The sequence below is a fragment of the Salmo salar genome, chromosome 10 (assembly GCF_965601325.2).
Source record: "Salmo salar chromosome 10, fSalSal1, whole genome shotgun sequence".
NCBI classification, from domain to species: Eukaryota; Metazoa; Chordata; class Actinopteri; order Salmoniformes; family Salmonidae; genus Salmo; species Salmo salar.
The window spans coordinates 39,869,694-39,891,027 of record NC_138300.1 but is presented as its reverse complement, the minus strand read 5'-3'; the positions used below and the strand labels follow the sequence as shown (position 1 = coordinate 39,891,027).

At 43.5% G+C, this 21,334-nt stretch overlaps 1 protein-coding gene across 1 annotated transcript; it reads left to right on the top strand.

The window, feature by feature from the left end:
- The first annotated feature begins 4,232 nt into the window (after positions 1 to 4,232).
- Positions 4,233 to 21,255, top strand: mcm3l (MCM3 minichromosome maintenance deficient 3 (S. cerevisiae), like). Its single transcript, XM_014123255.3, has 17 exons — positions 4,233 to 4,622; positions 4,728 to 4,840; positions 9,561 to 9,769; positions 9,954 to 10,084; positions 10,212 to 10,450; positions 10,601 to 10,709; positions 12,474 to 12,627; positions 12,954 to 13,085; positions 13,328 to 13,536; positions 14,693 to 14,867; positions 15,045 to 15,171; positions 15,378 to 15,528; positions 18,043 to 18,183; positions 18,310 to 18,413; positions 20,352 to 20,434; positions 20,613 to 20,676; positions 20,938 to 21,255. The coding sequence occupies exons 1-17, from the start codon at positions 4,563 to 4,565 to the stop codon at positions 21,161 to 21,163; spliced, it is 2,427 nt and encodes an 808-aa protein (XP_013978730.1). The 5' UTR covers positions 4,233 to 4,562; the 3' UTR covers positions 21,164 to 21,255.
- Positions 21,256 to 21,334: the final 79 nt, after the last annotated feature.

Genomic DNA, 21,334 nt, shown 5'->3' with positions numbered 1-21,334 from the left:
TTGAAAGGCTGGTTATGGCACACATCAACTCCATCATCCCAGACACCTATTGACCCACTCCAATTTGCATACCACCCCAACAGGTACAAAAGTATCTATATCCACAGTAAAACGAGTCCTATATCGACATAACTTGAAAGGCCGCTCAGCAAGGAAGAAGCCACTGCTCCAAAACTGCCATAAAAAAAGCCAGACTACGGTTTGCAACTGCACATGGAGACAAAGATCGTACTTTTTGGGGAAATGTCCTCTGGTCTGACGAAACAAAAATAGAACTGTTTGGCCATAATGACTATCGTTATGTTTGGAGGAAAAATGAGGAGGATTGCAAGCCGAAGAATACCATCCCAACCGTGAAGCACGGAGGTGGCAGCATCATGTTGTGGGGGTGCTTTACTGCAGGAGGGACTGGTGCACTTCCCAAAATAGATGTCATCATGAGGGAGGAAAATTATGTGGATATATTGAAGCAACATCTCAAGACATCAGTCAGGAAGTTAAAACTTGGTCGCAAATGGGTCTTCCAAATGGACAATGACCCCAAGCATACTTCCAAAGTTGTGGCAAAATGGCTTAAGGACAACAAAGTCAAGGTATTGGAGTGGCCATCACAAAGCCCTGACCTCAACCCTATAGAAAATATGTGGGCAGAACTGAAAAATTGTGTGCGAGTAAGGAGGCCTACAAACCTGACTCAGTTACACCAGCTCTGTCAGGAGGAATGGGCCAAAATTCACCCAACTTATTGTGGGAAGCTTGTGGAAGGCTACACAAAACATTTGACCCAAGTTAAACAATTTAAAGGCAATGCTACCAAATACTAATTGAGTGTATGTAAACTTCTGATCCACTGGGAATGTGATAAAATAAATAAAAGCTGAAATAAATCATTCTCTCTACTATTATTCTGACATTTAACATTCTTAAAATAAAGTGGTGATCCTAACTGACCTAAGACAGGGAATTTTTACTTGGATTAAATGTCAGGAATTGTGAAAAACTGAGTTTAAATATATTTGGCTAAGGTGTATGGAAACTTCAGACTTCAACTGTATGTAATGAACAGAATGCTGTTCATTGACTATAGCTCAGCATTCAACACCATTGTCCCCAAGCTTGTCATCAAGCTTAGGATAATGGGACTGAACACCTCCCTCTGCAATTTGATCCGAGACTTCCTGACGGGCCGACCCCAGGTGGTGAGGGTAGGCAACGTCACCTCCACCACGCTGACCCTCAACATGGGGGCCCCACAGGTGTGTGTGCTAAGTTCCCTCCTGTACTCCCTGTTCACCCATGACTGCGTGGACACGCACGACTCCAACACCATCATCATGTTTGCTGACGACACAACGGTGGTAGGCCTGATCACCGGCGATGATGAGACAGACTACAGGGAGGAGGTCAGTGACATGGCAGTGTGGTGCTGGAACAACAACGTCTCCCTGAACGTCAGTAACACCAAGGAGCTGATCGTGGACTACAGGAAACAAAGGGGGGGGGGAGCATGCCCCCATCCACATTGACAGGGCTGCAGTGGAGCAGGTCGAGAGCTTCAAGTTCCTCTTTGTCCAAATCACTAAGGACTTAAAATGGCCCACACACACTCGCACAGTTGAGGTTGAAAAGATTTGGCATGGGCCCTCAAATCCTCAAAAAGTTCTGCAGCTGTACCATTGAGAGCATCTTGACTGGCTGTATCGATGCTTGGTATGGCAATAGGACTGCCTTCGATTGCGTGGCGCTACAGAGTGTGGTGTGAACAGCCCAGTACATAACTGGGGCCGAGCTCTCTGACATCCAGGACCTCTATATCAGGCGGTGTGAAAGGAAGGCCCGGAAAATCATTAGACTCCAGCCACAGCCTGTTCTCTCTGCTTCTGCACGGTGAGCGGTACCGGTGCATCAAGTCTGACACCAACAGGCTCTTGAACAGCTATTATCTCCAAGCCATAAAGCTGCTAAACAGCTAACTAAATAGCTAACAAAATGGCTACACAGACTGAGTTGACCCTTGTATTTTATTTATATTTTGCACTGTCTCTATGCACACTCACAGGGCCATACAAACTCACGCACACTGACACTCCAACAAACACTCACTCCATCATTTTCTCACACACACACATAATATGCACGTACATTTGTACTGACTCTACACACACGCACACTCACATACAATCATCATATGCGCTGCTGCTACTCTGTTTATCATATACATATACTATACATATCTACCTCTATCACTCCAGTATCCCTGCACATTGTAAATATGGTATTGACCCTGTATATAGTATGCTTACTTACTTTCTCGTGTTCTCCTTATTTCTATTTCTCATGTGTTTATGTTCTACCTTATGCAATACTGAACAAAAATATAAACGCAACATCTAAAGTGTTGGTCCCATGTTTCATGAGCCGAGTTAAAAGTTCCCATAAATGTTCCATATGCACAAAAAGCTAATTTCTCTCAACTTTTGTGCACAAATTTGTTTACATCCCTGTTAGTGAGCATTTCTCCTTTGCCAAGATAATCCATTTACATGACAAGTGTGACATATCAAGAAGCTCATTAAACAGCATGATCATTACACAGGTGCACCTTGTGCTGGGGACAATAAAAGGCCACTATAAAATGTGCAGTTTTGTCACAACACAATGCCACAGATGTCTCAAGTTTTGATGAAGTGTGCAATTGGCATGCTGACTACAGGAATATCCACCAGAGCTGTTGCTAGAGAATTGAATGTTAATTTCTCTACTATAAACTGCCTCCAACGTCGTATTAGAGAATTTGGCAGTACGTCCAGCCAGCCTCACAACCATAGACCACGTGTCACCACAACAGCCCAGGAGTTCCACATCCGGCCTCTTCACCTGTGGGATGGTCTGAGACCAGCCACCCAGACAGATGATGAAACTGAGTAGTATTTCTGTATGTAATAAAGCCCTTTGTGGGGAAAAACTAATTCTGATTGGCTGGGCCTGGTTCCCCAGTGGGTGGGCCTGGTTCCCAAGTGGGTGGGCCTATGCCCCCCTAGGCAAACCCATGGCTGAGCACCTGCCCAGTCATGTGAAATGCATAGATTAGGGCCTAATTTAATAATTTAAATGGACTTATTTCCTTATATGAACAGTAATTCAGTAAAATCGTTGAAATTGTTGCATGTTGTGTTTAAATTATGTTCAGTATATTTTCAGTATAATATTGTTATTGACTACTGCATTGTTGGGTTTAGAGCTTGCAAGAAAAGCATTTCACTGTACTTGTGCATATGATATTAAAACTTGACTATTTGCGGTGTATGATACTTTTGGTAAATAAACTCCAATAATCCATTAATTTAACATAAAATGTGCCAAATCAGTGTGCATTTCAATATAGTGGATCCCTCTCTCATCCTCTGCTTTCCTTCATCTGTACTGATCTGTACTGATCTGTACTGATCGGAAATAACTGGACAGTTGAAAGCAAATCCCTAGTAAAGATCCACCACATTGCTTTCACCTTGTCCTGTTCTTCTATTTACTTTTTTACATTTACATTTTAGTCATTTAGCAGACGCTCTTATCCAGAGCGACTTACAGTTGTGAATGCATACATTTCATTTCATGCATTTTTGTTGTACTGTGCAAATGAGGGAGACGAGACGAGGGATGAAGGCCCAACTACTGAGATGCACCAAAAATGATCTATTATATTGACAAGCGTGGCGTGGCAACTCTAACGACGGAAATACTTGTCCTCAATAAGGGGGATCGATTAATCTCGCCCGGGCACACGTGTAGGCGTGTTTCGCACCGGCTGAAGGTGTATTGCATTCGATTTGGAACCGGGCAGCCTCCAGGGAACAAACCAGGTGCGGTGCCCCACTCTGTCCGACGGCGAAGTCAGCTCAAAACATGAGTAGGATACTGTGTTTTCAAACGCAAAAGTGATTGCTTTTGATAGAACTCTTTATATGCCTTCCCAATGAATACTATTTTGAATATTAAAACATAAATTTTATGGGAAAGATATGTATGTTTCTGGATGATGCACCATACTGTCTTGTTGCCAACATGACAGAGTGGCTCAGATTTCTGTTCGATTCGATTCGCCCCAGGCCAGATTAATCGAACCCCCTCAATGATTGAAGGCAGGCGAGATCAGGTGGGACCATTCTAGCCAATGAGAGGGCAGATACGCGTCGTTATACTCAACACTGCCAGAATGCCACGTGCATCCATTTATATCAGTATATGTTTAACAGTTTAAACATGACGAAACTTATATTTAATCAAATCAGCCTCACGTAATTCTACTCTCATATACCGCCTTACAAAAAAGGGCTTATCTCACGTAGACAGATTTTGGCAGAATAAATCCTATCGATTCGCCTGTTCCTTACAGCGTGCAATCACCCTGATTAGAAGTGTAAAACAACACCTGTAGATTTCTCAGTCCATCACACCTGCACATTTAATGATCCCAACCTGAATATGGCCACGGCTTCTTGCCAGACTACCGTTTACCTGGAGGAGAAGACGGGCCGTTCTATCAGCCCTGGGAAGGTGTTGAGATGGAAGATCTGGAACTGAGAGAGGCGCAGAGAGAATACTTGGACTTTCTGGATGACGATGTAAGTACAGAGGAGAGTATAACGTGTTAAAGAAAAATCTAATAAATCAATCAAAAGTGCAGCTAATGTGAGGCAATGTAAGATGTGTTGCTTATTTTTTTGTAGCAAGATCAAGGAGTTTATCATGAGAGGGTCAAAAGTATGGTGTCAGAAAACCGGTGCCGCCTCATCGTGAACATCAACGACCTGAGAAGGAGGAACGAGAAGCGGGCCAAAGCGTGAGTATAGAACCTGACAAACACAAACCCAGTTGTTACTCGAGCTTTCCCACGTTGGACATTGAGTGAAGGGGAAATTCCCACTTCTTTTGGAGGGCAGTGTAAGTCCTTAACTTACTTTTTACAAAACCAAATGTTTTGATTAGGGTTTTAACCTCTCGTTTTACATATCGAATCATGGTTATACCTTGCAAAATTGTCAGTGTTATCCGATATCCTTACAACGTCCATGATCTTAACGATATTAAATGTAAACTTCAATTAGGCGGAGAGATCAAACGTAAACTCCAATGGGGGGGACTTCCCAATGATACCTAATAGCACGTACCACTTCAAAATGCCCCCCTATAGGTTCAGAGATCAATCACAATGTGATTAGAAGAAAAAAAACATGGGCAACAACCGGTTGTTCCGTTTTCAGGGGAAATGGAAAGAGCCAGTGCCACAACTTCTGCTTTTGACCACTAAACCCACAGGTACAACATCGAGAATTCCTGGAAGGCTTGCGTAATGGACCAGGGTTTGAGAAGGGAAAAATTCTTCCTTTAGTAGTTAATTTTTGCAAAATCTGAAGGCATAACTTAGATTCAAGCCAATTTCTTAAGTAGTTGAACATGTTATTACTCCAAACTCGTGAAAGTGACAAACGGACATATTTTAATTGTAGGCAAAAACTACTTTTATATCAAAGGAGTGCCTTTGATTTGACGGCCTGCACGTGTAGTTTGGCGCGAGATGATTGTTAGACCCGACAACGTGTTTCAACGCATGAGCTTTGCTAGCCAAGTCACAATGACTACAAGTGAGATCAGGGATTTCTATTGGAAAAGCTGTTTTATCCCACCATACTGTACAGCCTTTGTTAACAAGGCTACATATTCTTACTCCACATTTACTGGATTGGTTGAACAGCGCAAAATAAAAAACATTCTCAAGGGGTAGGGGTTCCAAAAAAGTTGCCCACAGCCCAATTTTGATATCTGAAAATGATCCCACCCCAACCATGTGAAAAGAATTGTAACAATATTTCTGATTGTCTTAACTCTCTATTGCATACTTTTAATGTGGGGCTATGACGGTTAGTTGCAAATGAGTGATATAATGTCTTAATTCACCACTACTAATGAGATGGGTGTGCTTGATGCATTGTCGCGTTGGCGCGTCTTAGTCAGGGGACGTGGTTGTTTAATCTCTGCGGTCACATCCAATCTGGATCGGTATTTGGTTTTAATGCAGACATGAGCACTGAATCCAGCTTCACACAGATTTGAGCTGGTGAATGGTACCATGAATTTTATGATGCTTTCAAAAATACGAGGTAAAATCATGATGTCAATTATCTTCAGGTCGGAGCTCCTGAGTTGGAATGCCGAGTTGAATGACAGTTCAAAATGATTTTTCCCAGTCGGACCTTGTTTTCCCGCACTGAAGTCAGAAATCTGATATTTCAGAGTTCCCAGTTTTTTTAAATGCAGCATTAATGATCAAGGGGAGACTGCAGGCCATTTATTCCCTTTTAGTCAGGAACCAAAACTACTCCATAGTGACCCATGAATGTGTTGTCTGCAGCATTCGGTCACATGACAGTTCAATCGGCTATTCAATTTAATTTACCAGTATGTCAACTGAGCCAGGGATCACAGTCAAATGGAATGGAAAGTAGGTCCCAAAATGGTCTTTCCTAGCATTGGAGGTGAACACCCATCACTCATGCTGTTTTCTGTTGTATTTCTCCTGCATGCTTGCATCAGTTTATCAAATACAATGCTGTAAAAAAGTACGCTGAACAAAAATAAACGCAAATGAAATAAAAGATCCCAGAAATGTTCCATATTGCTCAAAAAGCTTGTTTCTCTAAAATTCTCTGTTAGAGTATTTATTTGCCAAGGTAATCCATCCACCTGATAGTTATGGCATATCAAGAAGCTGATTAAACAGCATGATCATTACACAGGTTCACTTTGTGCTGGGGACAATAAAAGGCCACTCTAAAATGTGCAGTTTTGGGACCATGTCATCCAAAAAGTTAGATTTTGGACTCATCTGTCCACAGAACATTCTTCCAAGACTCTTGATGATCATCCAGGTGCTTCCAGGAGCTGTTTGGTGAACTTGAGTCAACTTTTTGGATGACATGGGTCCCGTTATGCCTGGCAAAAACCAAACACTGCATTCAACAGTAGGAACCTCATACCAACAGTGAAGCATGGTAGTGTGATGGTTTGGGGATGCTTTGCTGCCTCAGGACCTGGACGACTTGCCTTAATAGAAGGAACCATGAATTCTGCTCTTTATCAGAGCATTCTACAGGACAATGTCAGGCCATCCGTCTGTTATCTGAAGCGCAGCTGGGTCATGCAGCAAGACAATTATCCTAAACACACAATCAAGTCTACATAAATGGCTAAAAAGCAACACATTTTAAGTTTTGGAATGGCCTAGTCAAAGTCCAGACCTAATCCCAATTGAGATGTTGTGGCAGGACTTGAAACGAGCAGTTCATGCTTGAAAACCCACATGTTGCTGAGTTAGAGCAGTTCTGCATGAGAGTGGGCCAAATTTCCTCCACAGCGACATGACTCAACAACTACTACATTAAGCGTTTCATTGGGGCCATTGCAGCTAAAGGTGGTACAACCAGTTGAGTGTAAGGGGGCAATTACTAATTCCACACAGGGCAATTGGGTGTTGCATTACTTTGTTTATGAAATATGTAATTGTTTTTTGTTCCCTATATCTAATATTAGGTTTTGGTTGGAGATCTGATAACATTCAGTATCAAAAATATGCAAAGGTTAGAAAGGGGGCAAATACTTTTTCACGGCACTGTATGTCTGTTACATAGGCATGGATACATTTTCTTTTCATTACACAATCAACCAAGTCTGGGTTTTTTTACCTCCATTGTGAATGACAACACATCCCCTCTCAATGTGAAAAATCTGTCAAACACTCCTCGATAACCACCAAGTGTGAAATATATATTTATCAAAAAATATAAATGCAACAATTTCAATGATTTGACTGAGTTAGTTCATATAATGAAATCAGTCAATTTAAATAAATATATTAGGCCCTAATCTATGGATATTACATGAATGGGCAGGGGTGCAGCCATGGGTGGGCCTGGGAGGGTATAGGCCCACCCACTTGGGAGTAGGCCCAGCCAGTCAGAATGAGTTTTTCCTCACAAAAGGGCTTTATTACAGACAGAAATACTCCTAAGTTTAATCAGCTGTCTGGGTGGCTGAATGTCAGACTATCCCGCAGGTGAAGAAGCTGGATGTGGAGGTCCTGGGCTGGCATGGTTACAGGTGGTCTGTGGTTCATTCCTGCAGTCAGCATGCCAATTGCACACTCCCTCAATGTGAGACATCTGTGTCATTGTGTTGTGTGACAGAACTGCACATTTTAGTGGCCTTTTATTGTCCCCAGCACATGGAGCGCCTGTGTAATGATCATGCTGTTTAATCAGCTTCTTGATATGCCACACCTGTCAGGTGGATGTATTATCTTGGCAAAGGAAAATTATCACTAACAGGGATGTAAACAAATTTGTGCACAAAATTTAGGGAAATAAGCTTTTGTGCATATATAACATTTCTGGGAACTTATTTCAGCTCATGAAACATGGGACCAACGCTGCATGTTGTGTTCATATTTTTGTTCAGTAAAGAACATTGTCATGTTCTGAAAACATATCACCACATAGTTTTGCCAACAGGCATGCGCAGCGGATGTGGTTTGATGTAGTTATAATGCAGCAGGTAACTTCGATTGTTATCTGAGTTCTGTGCTCAGCTCTTTTGCCGCTAGTTCCCCTCGGTGTATCATACAATGCGTCCATATGGCAGAGGGAGAAACTTAACTAGAGTGTAGCGTTCTGCCTGCCATCCCGCCATAGATGGATCCCTACCTGTGCAAAAGCCTACCATTCGATTCCATGGAATCTGTTTTTCGTCAATGTAGCTGTGCAGCACTCTGAACATCCTATCTCCTGTGCCGTTCCATGCTCAGAAATTGTAAGAGAACAATGTGTCCTTGTGAATAGCATCCTCGGGACATGTATAGCGAGGGGGGGGGGGGCTATGCATGGGCATCTCGGCTCTCACAGCTAATGTCCATATGGAGAGCATAAGCCAGGGAATTTTTGATAGCTAGCAATAGCATAAATTCTGACAGGTGTTGATGCATCTGCCTCCCCACACATTGTTTTCTTTCACCTTATCATTAGCGGCCGGTTATATCAATCTCTGCGATAGTGTCATAACGTAGCGGGTCTAGCCATTCACCGTGGGAATGATTCAAGTGCAACGGTCAAGTGTGGCCTTTTCCCATGATCTAAGGACGCTCTCTGGTTGAATTTTATATTTGAATCATTTTCATTCAGATTAAGGTTAACCGCAATATTATGCATTTTATTTCTTATTTTTCAGGATTTTGGAAATTCTCTCGTGACCCCATTATCATATCAGGCGAACCCACATGGGGTCGCGACCCCTAGTTTGGGAACTGCTGAATAACTGAATTTCTTGGGCACTTAATTTTTGTTGAAGAGCGAGGTAGCTGCAGTGTTCCATTCCCTTTATTGATCCTTGAGTGACAAAGGCCAAGTGGTGGATGAAAGGTTGTCAATGGTTTGAAGCCTGTGTTCCTTATTTTGTTAAAAATAAATGAGATTTTATTGTTTATAAAATATACTTTTAAATACTCTTTTCAGCTTGCTGAAAGACTCCTTCAGTGAACTCGTTGCTTTCCAAAGAGCTCTGAAGGACTTGGTTGCGTCCATCGACGCAACCTACGCCAAACAGTTTGAGGAGTTCCATGTAGGGTTCGAGGGTAGCTTTGGAACCAAGCACGTGACCCCTCGAAGCCTTGCGGCACGATATCTCGGAAACCTGGTTTGCGTGGAAGGAATCGTTACCAAGTGTAAGTATATAATGCATTTGAATTGCTCATTATCCAGTTTGATTCAGATTGATCAATTGACCATTCTTTACCACAAAACCTTTCTTGGTTCCTCCTTATTAGAATTACACGACTACTGCAAACCCATTCAACGGATAGGCTACTCATAATTAACAGCCTGCATGCGTTTCTGTCATTGTGGTAGGTTCTCTGGTGAGGCCTAAGATCACCCGTAGTGTCCACTACTGTCCAGCCACTAAGAAGACCTTGGAGAGGAAGTACACTGACCTGACCTCCCTGGACGCTTTCCCTTCCAGCTCCATATACCCTACCAAGGTGTGTAACTCTATGTGCAATTTTGAATGGTGCTCTATCCCTCCCCATGCTCCCCTATCTACAACATTCCTGCTACAGATATCACACAAACACACTCCTTTACCACCTCTCTCTCCCTGGTCTATAGGATGAGGAGAACAACCCCTTAGAGACAGAGTTTGGGCTGTGTGTCTATAAGGACCACCAGACCCTGACCATCCAGGAGATGCCTGAGAAGGCCCCTGCCGGACAGCTCCCCCGCTCTGTGGACATAATCGCTAACGATGACCTGGTCGACATGGTCAAACCGGGCGACCGTGTTCAGATGGTTGGGATCTACCGCTGTCTGCCGGCCAAACAAGGAGGCTTCACCTCTGGCACCTTCAGGTGGGTTGGTGTGGGAACGGGTCATTTGTTCTGCTTCCAAATAGTTTTGATGAACGGTTGGGGTCAATTTCAATTCAGGAAGTAAATAAAAATTCCTGTTGCTTTTCAATTATTGTTATTTTAGTGAACACAACCTTCTGTTTAATGCAGGACGATTCTGCTGGCCAATCACGTGAAGCGGATGAGTAAAGAAATCGTGCCAACCTTTTCTGCTGAAGATATTAATAAAATCAAAAAGTTCTGTAAAGCCCATTCTAAAGTAAGTCCATGATTCTAAAGAGTCTTGGATTTAACTTTGATGGGAACTCTACTACAGTATCTTGTGTTAGAGCATTTTAAATTACGACAAAGGTGTTGTATACAATCAGACGATCGTATCACTTCTTGGCATACAAACTGTTACATCACATTTGGTATACAGTGCATTCGGAAAGTATTCAGATCCCTTGCCTTTTTCCACATTTTGTTACATTAGACTTCTAAAATTGATTAAATGTTTTTCCTCAATCTACACACAATACTCCATATTGACAAAGCAAAAACAGGTTTGTAGACATTTTTGCAAATGTATTACAAATAAACTGATATCACATTTACGTAAGTATTCAGACCCTTTACTCAGTACTTTGTTGAAGCACCTTTGGCAGTGATTACAGCCTTGAGTCTTCTTGTGTGCCAAGCTTGTAGCATCATACCCCTGTATTTGGGCAGTTTCTCCCATTTATTCTCTGCAGATCCTCTCAAGCTCTGTCAGGTTGGATGGGGAGCATCGCTGCACAGCTATTCTCACATCTCTCCAGAGATGTTAGATCGGGTTCCAGTCTGGGCTCTGGCTGGGCCACTCAAGGACATTTATAGACTTGTCCCGAAGCCACTCCTGCATTGTCTTGGCTGTGTGCTTAGGGTTGTTGTCCTGTCGGGAGGTGAACCTTCGTCCCAGTCTGAGGTCCTGGGCACTCTGGAGCAGGTTTTCATCAAGGATCTCTCTGTACTTTGCTCTGTTAATTTTTCCCTCGATCCTGACTAGTCTTCCAGTCCCTGCCGCTGAAAAATACCCCACTGCATGACGCTGCCGCCACCATGCTTCACCGTAGGGATGGTGCCAGGTTTCTTCCAGACGTGACACTTGGCATTCAGGCCAAAGAGTTCAGTCTTGGTTTCATCAGACCAGAGAATCTTGTTTCTCCTGCTCTTAGTCCTTTAGGTGCCTTTTGGCAAATTCCAAGCGGGCTGTCATATGCCTATTACTGAGGAGTAGCTTCCATCTGGCCACTACCATAAAAGCCTGATTGGTGGAGTGCTGCAGAGATGGTTGTCCTTCTGGAAGATTCTTCCATCTCCAAAGAGGAACTCTAGAGCCATTGGGTTTTGGTCACCTCCCTGACCAAGGCCCTTCTCCCACAATTGCTCAGTTGGGCCAGGCAGCCAGCTCTAGGAAGAGTCTTGGCTGTTCCAAACTTCTTCCATTTAATAATGATGGAGGCCACTATGTTCTTGGTGACTTTCAATGCTGCAGACATTTTTTTGGTACCCTTTCCCAGATTTGTACCTCGACACAATCCTGTCTCGGAGCTCTACGGACAATTCCTTCAACCTCATGGCTTAGTTTTTGCTCTGACATGCACTGTCAACTGTGGGACCTTATATAGACTGGTGTGTGCCTTTCCAAATCATGTCCAATCAATTGAATTGACCACAGGTGTACTCCGAGTTGTAGAAACATCTCAAGGATGATTAATGGAAACAAGACGCACCTGAGCTCAATTTAGAGTTTTTTTTTTTTTGATTTACACTTGTGTAAATTAATTAGCAAAAATTACCAACCTGCTGTTGCTTGTCATTATGGGGTATGTCTAGATTGAGGATTTTTATTTAATCCATTTTTGAACAAGGCTGAAACGTAACAAAATGTGGAAAAACTCAAAGGGTCCGAATGCACTGTATACCAGTTGGCTCATTTGATACCAATGCTCTTCAATCATACATACAAATATCAGTTTTCTGTGTCATGATTGTTTTCCAGGATGTGTTTGAGCATCTGAGCTGCTCGCTGGCTCCCAGTATACATGGCCATGAGTACATAAAGAAGGCCATTCTGTGTCTCCTGCTGGGGGGCAACGAGACCAACCTGGAGAATGGGACACGTATCCGTGGAGACATCAACATACTGCTGATAGGTCAGTCGTATAGTCAACCACTACTATTGATGGGTTGGAGTTATTTGCAAGACTTTTGTGGTCTCGCTCTATGGTTGTGTCCTGATTCTTCTCTGCAAGTGTACACCTGCACACTTCACATCATGGGTCTAACCATGGTGGGAACTCCCTCTAGCTGATGCTAACACCAATCCAATGCTTTCAAATCCATGACAGGAAGTGAGCAAGTGCACACTTCCCGATGTGGCACATCGGATGTGGCACATCGGGATGTAGCCTAACATTGAACTCAATGCATGGCCTTTTCTGTTTGGGGTGTCTAACCTGGTTGGTCTCTCCCTGGTCAGGTGATCCGTCGACGGCTAAGTCCCAGCTGCTGCGCTACGTCCTGCACACTGCTCCGCGGGCCATACCAACTACAGGACGTGGATCAACTGGCGTGGGGTTGACTGCCGCTGTCACCACAGACCAGGAGACTGGTATGGGAAAACTATTTAGGATTTCATTTTTCATGATTGTGCTCTTATTTGTCTGCATGCTGTTCCCGCTCCATCCACCTTCATACAAATGGCGTTCCCGCAGAGAGAAATATAATTCTTGAAGCCGATACTCCTTCCTCTTCAACCTAATAACCATAATTATTATCCCACTCATGCTATGCACACACTTCTGTTCATACCCCTTTCTCGCTATGTCTCCATCCCTCTCACTTCCTCTCCAGGTGAGCGGCGACTGGAGGCCGGGGCTATGGTGCTGGCAGACAGAGGAGTGGTGTGCATCGACGAGTTTGACAAGATGTCTGACATGGACCGCACAGCCATCCATGAGGTGATGGAACAGGGCCGTGTCACCATCGCTAAGGCTGGCATAATGGCCAGGCTCAACGCCCGCTGCAGTGTGCTAGCCGCTGCTAACCCAGTCTACGGCAGGGTGAGACGAGCTAATGCTAACCCAATCTGTCTATATAATCTAAGACCTTGTACAGTGCTGTGAAAAAGTATTTGCCCCCTTTCTAATAAAAGGATCCTGAGAGAACAAAAAACAATTACATATTTCATTAACAAAGTTCTGCAACACCCATTGGCCCCTTACACTCAAACTGGTTGTGCCACCTTTAGCTGCAATGACTGCAATCAAACGCTTCCTCACGTCGCTGTGGAGGAATTTTGGCCCACTCTTTCATGCAGAACTGCTGTAACTTGGCAACATTTGTGGGTTTTCAAGCATGAACTGCTCATTTCAGGTCCTGCCACAACATCTCAATTGGGATTAGGTCTGAACTTTGACTAGGCCATTCCAAAACTTCAAATTTGTTGCTTTTTAGCCATTTTCATGTAGACTTGATTGTGTGTTTAGAATAATTGTCTTGCTGCGCTTCAGATCACAGATGGATGGCCTGACATTGTCCTGTAGAATGCTCTGATACAGAGCAGAATTCATGGTTCCTTCTATTAAGGCAAGTCGTCCGGGTCCTGAGGCAGCAAAGCATCCCCACACACGTTGCTGATTTAAAGCAGTTCTGCATGGAAGAGTGGGCCAAAATTCCTCCACAGTGACGTGAGACTGATCAACAACTACAGGAAGCATTTGGTTGCAGTCATTGCAGCTAATGGTGGCAAAACCAGTTTGAGTTTAAGGGGGCAATTACTACTTCACACAAGGGAATTAGGTTTTGCGTAATTAAATTAAATATTTATTTTTTACTCCGGTTCCCTTTTTCTAATATTAGGTTTTGGTTGAAGATCTGATTTTAACATTCACTATCAAAAATAGAGAAAATCATAAAGGGGGGCAAATACTTTTTCATGGCACTGTATAACAGGATGTCACAGCTACTTGCCAATAATCCTCCATCTCAATAACTGGAATACCGAGACTTTCCCCCCAGCTTTCTTAATGCACCGTCATCGGGCTCAACCTGGACAAGGCTTTGCATAGATTTGCCAATCTTGATCACATAAGTAGTTTTTTGGGATGCAAGTTAATTTGTAGGTTAGTAATTCTTTGTGTGGGTCAATCCATTTTGTACACACTGTTCATGTCTCTGTGACAACCTATGTACGTTTTCTCTTACCTTTCCTTACAGTATGACCAGTATAAGACACCCATGGAGAACATCGGTCTGCAGGACTCTCTGTTGTCTCGGTTCGACCTTCTCTTCATTGTTCTGGACCAGATGGATGCAGACAGTGACAGGAAGGTCTCGGAGCATGTTCTACGCATGCACCGCTACAGAGCACCAGGGGAGCAGGAGGGAACAGGTGGGGTACACTACTAACTAAATACACACATGCTAACACACAGCTTCTCATTCAAAAGAACAAAGATAATTTTTATCATCAAACCAGTGGACATGATGGCTGATTTAGTACCGTGTGTGTAGATTTTTTTTGTTGTTGCTCAGTATCTGATCTGTTTGATGCCCCTGTACCCTGCAGCCATGCCCATGGGCAGCACTGTGGATGTGTTCGCCACGGAAGACCCCAACATCACAGAATCCGCTGAACAGGAACTCCAGCTCTACGAGAAGAAGGACAATGTCCTGCACGGACACCGGAATAAAAAGTATCCAGCAAAACCTCCATTATATTCATTATTAAAAAAACACGTCATTTTAAAGTTGCTGTATTAATCACTCGTAGTACATTACACATTATGTTCTTATAGAACCCCCCCCCCCCCTGCCTTTCTTATAGAACCCCTGCCCCTTTCTGACAGAATCCATGGCTTTGTGTGTTAACCCATTTATGATGGTGTCTATCATCCTCCAGGGAGAAAGTAGTTACCATGGAGTTTATCAGGAAGTACATCCACGTGGCTAAGCTGGTGAAGCCTGTTCTAACCCAGGAGGCCTCAGACCACATAGCAGAGGAGTACTCCAAGCTCCGCAGCCATGACCAAGTGAACTCCGAATCAGCCAGGGTCTGTAGTACTTACATACACTATTACCAAAAGTATGTGGGGGACACCTGCTCGTTAAACATCTCATTCCAAAATCATGGGCATTATATCGAGTCGTCGGTGCCCCCCCTTGCTGAGATAACAGCCTCCTCTCTTCTGGGAAGGCTTTCCACTAGATATTGTAACATTGCTGTTGGGACTTGCTTCCATTCATCCACAAGCATTAGTGAGGTCGGGCACTGATGTTGGGCGATTAGGCCTGGCTCGCAGGCAGCGTTCAAATTCATCCAAAGGTGTTAAATGGGGTTGAGGTCAGGGCTCTGTGCGGGCCAGTCAAGTTCTTTCACACAGATCTTGACAAACCATTTCTATATGAACTTCGCTTTGTGCAAGGGGGAATTGTCAGCTGAAACAGGAAAGGACCTTCCACAAAGTTGGAAGCACAGAATTGTCTAAAATATCATTGTAAGCTGTAGCATTAAGAGTTCCAGTGACGGGAAATAAGGGGCCTAGCCCGAACCATGAAAAACAACCCCAGACCATTATTCCTTCCCCACCGAACTTTACAGTTGGCACTATGCATTTGGGCAGGTAGCGTTCTCCTGGCATCCGCCAAACCCGGATTTGTCTGTCGGACTGCCAGATGGGGAAGCGTAATTCATTACTCTAGAGCAGTGGTCACCAACTGGACTTGTCAATCTCCAAGGCATTTCTAGTTGATCTCCAAACATTTCTGTAAAAAACCCAACGATAAAGCCTTCGGTTCCTATTTTTTTTATTCGTCTCGGGCAAACTTTTCGGTGGACTTGGAGAGGAAATCAAGTGGCCAATCAGATTGCTCAGATGACCGAGTCTGCAGTAACGAAGCAGGCATAAAAGAAAGCTACGGCAAAATTGATACCGTGACATTTTGAAACGTTTAAAACCATGACCAGAGAGAGACTGTTAACGAATACAGCAGAGCTGCTGTTTTTGAGTGAGTTCATGTTTAAGTTCTTACTCAGCACTGTCAACACTTTGTATTCAACACTTTTATAAGCCATAAAATGCGTGTTCTTCCTATTTCCACTCAGCGCTACAACAAACAGTGGAGCAGTAATGAATGAGTAGGAAAGTGTATCTATAAGCTTGCGTTGTTATTAGCGGCTTGGGTCTTTTTTAATATCAAGGAATATTTCACTTTCTCTGTTCATAGGAGTTACAACATGAATTTGTGCATGAGGCAGAAGTAATGCGGTGCGACTCGTTTGGCCATCAGCTGGAAGACGGTGTCCCTTGTGTCAGTGGAGGAAAGGTGGAGAGCAGAGGGATGTTGAGAGACGGCCCCTCAGTCTGCTGCTCTCTTCCCTCCGCTGAGACTGACCATCAGATGCAGGCACCATCAGCCCAGTAAAATAAAAATATAATTATTTAAATGTATCCTTACTCAGCTGTGCCTCACAAGTAATACAACAATGGATCTATTACCAGTGTGAGATCATATAGCCTACCTCAAATTTTGAAATATAATTTAAAAAAATTTCCCAAACAACAATGCATTGGCAGGTAAATTCAAGCAAAGCCAGTATGTGATGATAATGTATTGGGCCTATAGCTTAGTGCACAAACCTCATTGCTACAGTACTGTTTTTGTAATAGGTTATTGTTGCATAGGCTTACATTTTTTAAGTCATGGTAATAAAAAATCAGAGCGGTAGATCTCGGCATGCATTTTGACTCAGTGATCTTGACTCAGAAGATTGACCACTGCTCTAGAGAAAGTGTTTCCACTGCACCAGTCCAATGGCAGCGAACTTTACACCACTCCAGCCGATGCTTGGCATTGCACATGGTGATCTTAGGCTTGTGTGCGGCTGCTCGGCCATGGAAACTCATTTAATGAAGCTTCCGACCAACAGTTCTTGTGCTGACGTTGCTTCCAGAGGGAGTTTGAAACTAGTGAGTGTTGCAACCGAGGACGGACAATGTTTACGTGCTTCAGCACTTGGCGGTCCCGTTCTGTGAGCTTGTGTAGCCTACCACTTCACGGCTGATCTGCTGTTGCTCATAGACGTTTCCACTTCAAAATAACTGCACTTACAGTTGACCGGGGCATCTCTAGAAGGGCAGAAATTTGACGAACTGACTTGTTGGAAAGGTGGCATCTTATGATGGTGCCACTTTGAAAATCACTGAGCTCTTCAGTAAGGCCAATGTTTGTCTATGGAGATTGCATGGCTGTGCTTTTTATTTGTTTAATACCTGTCCGCAACTGGTGTGGCTGAAATAGCTGAATCCACTCATTTGATGGGTGTCCACATACTTGTGTGTATCTTATCCGGCACTTTACGAGTCTAAGTCGTTTTAGGAATTATGGAATACTTTTGTTATCATTGCATTGGGAATCCTTTCCTGATTGTTATGCCCAGTTTACAATTCTGTATGTAAACTAATTGATTGCCTGTATCATTAATCATGGCAACATGCACTATTGGTTTGGCAGTGTCTGCTTCAAACATACATTGTACTTTGTTTGATGGGTTGTCTGCCATGTAGACGATGCCGGTGACAGCCCGAGCACTAGAGACAATGATACGATTGTCCACTGCCCACGCCAAAGCCCGCATGAGCAAGACCACAGACTTAGTTGACGCAGAGGCTGCCCTGGAGCTCATGCAGTTTGCCTACTTTAAAAAGGTAAAGTTGGGATCGAACAGTTTGACACTGGATACATTCCTTCATTTTAATTTGGAGACAAAAGGATTAACTTTATGGATAGGTTTTAATTCATGTTGCTATGTATACTGTCCTGTCTACATGTAGATTCTGGAGAAGAGGAGGAAGGTTGTAGAGGACGACATGGGTGTGACTCAGAGCCAATCACAGAGCCAGAGCCAGGAGGTGGCCAGTCAGAGGACAAGCACCAGGTCTGAGCCCATATTCAAAAAGCAGCTCTGACTAAGAATGCTGGTTATAGGATCAGTTCAGCATTTTGGATCATAATGAAAAATATTATACAATAGATTTTATCGCTCTTTTCACTATGAGAATCTGAGGCTTCAATTAAAAACAAACTAAATCATATCTAGGGTTCTGGCAGTTCTTGGACCATTTTCTTCTAGAGCGTCAGATGATGGGGTTGACCGTTCTAGTACAGTGGCTTGTGAAAGATTCACCCCTCTTGGCATTTTTCCTATTTTGTTGCCTTACAACCTGGAATTAAAATGTTTTTTTTGGGGGGGGTTTATCATTTGATTTACACAACTTGCCTACCACTTTGAAGATGCAAAATATTTTTTATTGTGATACAAACAAGACAAAAAAGGCATTATTCACCCCCCAAGTCAATACTTTGTACAGCCACCTTTTTGCAGCAATTACAGCTGCAAGTGTCTTGAGGTATATCTCTAAGCTTGGCACATCTAGCCACTGGGATTTTTGCCCATTCTTCAAGGCAAAACTGCTCCAGCTCCTTCAAGTTGGGTGGGTTCTGCTGGTGTACAGCAATCTTTAAGTCATACCACAGATTCTCAATTGGATTGAGGGCCTAGTCAAAGCCCAGACATTCCAGGACATTTAAATGTTTCCCCTTAAACCACTCGAGTGTTGCTTTAGCAATATGCTTAGCGTCATTGTCCTGCTGGAAGGTGAACCTCTGTCCCAGTCTCAAATCTCTGGAAGACTGAAACAGGTTTCAAGAATTTCCCTGTATTTAGCACCATCCATCATTCCTTCAATTCTGACCAGTTTCCCCCCTGCTGAGGAAAAACATCCCCACAGCATGATGCTGCCACCACCATGCTTCATTGTGGGGATGGGTTTTCTTGGTGAGGTTTTTGGTTTGTGCCAGACAGTGTTTTCCTTGATGGCCAAAAAGTCAAATTTTAGTCTCATCTGACCAGAGTACCTTCTTCCATATGTTTGGAGAGTCTCCCACATGCCTTTTGGCGAACACCAAATGTGTTTGCTTATTTTTTTCTTTAAGCAATGGCTTTTTTTCTGGCCACTCTTCCTTAAAGCCCAGCTCTGTGGAGTGTACGGCTTAAAGTGGTCCTATGGACAGATACTCCAATCTTCGCTTTGCAGCTCCTTCAGGGTTATCTTTGGTCTCTTTGTTGCCTCTGATTAATGTCCTCCTTGCTTGGTCTGTGAGTATTGGTGGGCGGCCCTCTCTTGGCAGGTTTGTTGTGGTGCCATATTCTTTCCATTTTTTAATAATGGATTTAATGGTGCTCCGTGGGATGTTTAAAAAAATAATAACCCAACCCTGATCTCTACTTCAAGTTTGTCCCTGACCTGTTTGGAGAGCTCCTTGGTCTTCATGGTGATGCTTGCTTAGTGGTGTTGCAGACTCAGGGGCCTTTCAGAACAGGTGTGTGTGTGTATATATATATACTGAGATCATGTGACACTTCGATTTCACACAGGTAGACTTTAACTAATTGTGTGACTTCTGAAGGTAATTGGTTGCACCAGATCTTATTTAGGGGTTTCATAGCAAAGGGGTGAATACATATGCAAGCACCACTTTTCTGTTTTCTTTTTCATTTAAACAAGTTATTTTATTTTTTCACTTCACCAATTTGGACTATTTTGTGTCCATTACATGAAATCCAAATAAAAATACATTTAAATCACAGGTTGTAAGGCAACAAAATAGGAAAAATGCCAAGAGGGAGGAATACTTTTGCAAGGCACTGTATAGGCACAAGGGAACCTGATCCCAGATGAGTGCTCTTACTGACATATTTTTGACTACAGGCCCTAATCTCAAGGATGCAGTAACTGGAGAGATTGGTTGCATCAAAGACTAGGTCTGAATAATCTTAAACGGCTGCCTTTCTTTGTCTCCTTTCCTTGACCAGGAAGCGTACCTGTGTGGGTAAGGAAAACATGGATGTGACAGATGCTGGGGCAGAGTCTGACCCTTATGAGTTTGAGGAACACGGTAAGGCACACACACCCTGCATGTACAAGGTCTGTCTGTACCCCCACCTGGTCTGGTCACCAATTAAGCTCAGTTCTTAGGGTTATAATCATTTCTCCATCTGCACCATTGTAAATACTTTACTATTTTGATGACTAAGAATCATCATACATTTCTCATCCCTCTTTCTCCCTCCTAGCCCAGTCTATTATGAAACCCAAGCCTGCTACCTCTCCGAGCATGAAGAAGCCAAGACAGGACAGGTAAATCTCCCCCTCTACTCCCTTTCAGTAGCCTTAACTCTACTGGACCTTACTGGTCACAGAGTACTGCACCACTTAGCTACTCTGTCAGAACTGGAAATTTTAGAGGTAGGCTACACCTTGCCAGGGATTGGAACTGCTCAAACACTAAACAAACTCAACCTCTAAGCCTGTTGCAGGAAGAATTTGTAAAAATTACTGGACCATTTATCCGCTCTTCAGAGACAGTCAAGGTGGGATGACGTTCGTTTGTGTTCTCAGACCCCTCCTGCCCAGGCTGAAGCTGTTTAAGGCTGCTCTGATGAAGGCCTTTCAGACTACACGTTCCCAGTCTGTAGCGGTGACGGAGCTCCTGACCCTAGTCAATAAGACCACACACGGTCAGGACGACCATGAGTTTGACGAGCAGGAGGTCGAGAAGCTGCTGGGGCGCATGCAGGACGACAACCAGGTCATGATGTCAGAGGGCGTGGTCTTCCTAATTTAGAGCTGGGGCAGCCAATCACGAGCCAGTCCCAACCTGTCTAGTCTACTCATGGTCATCATGAACTGTCTCTAATAAATGGGTTGAGCATGAAATGTGGTCTGGAGTTTGTTGAAATGTAAATGTGGAGTTATTGAAAGGCCCTCTAAGTGTGGCGTTTATCCCGGAACCAGT

Coding starts and splice junctions, on each gene's coding strand:
- mcm3l (XM_014123255.3), top strand. CDS start 4,563: ATGGAAGATCTGGAACTGAGAGAGGCGCAGAGAGAATACTTGGACTTT. Junction 4,623..4,727: donor TGGACTTTCTGGATGACGAT/GTAAGTACAGAG, acceptor ATTTTTTTGTAG/CAAGATCAAGGAGTTTATCA. Junction 14,868..15,044: donor AGGGGAGCAGGAGGGAACAG/GTGGGGTACACT, acceptor TGTACCCTGCAG/CCATGCCCATGGGCAGCACT.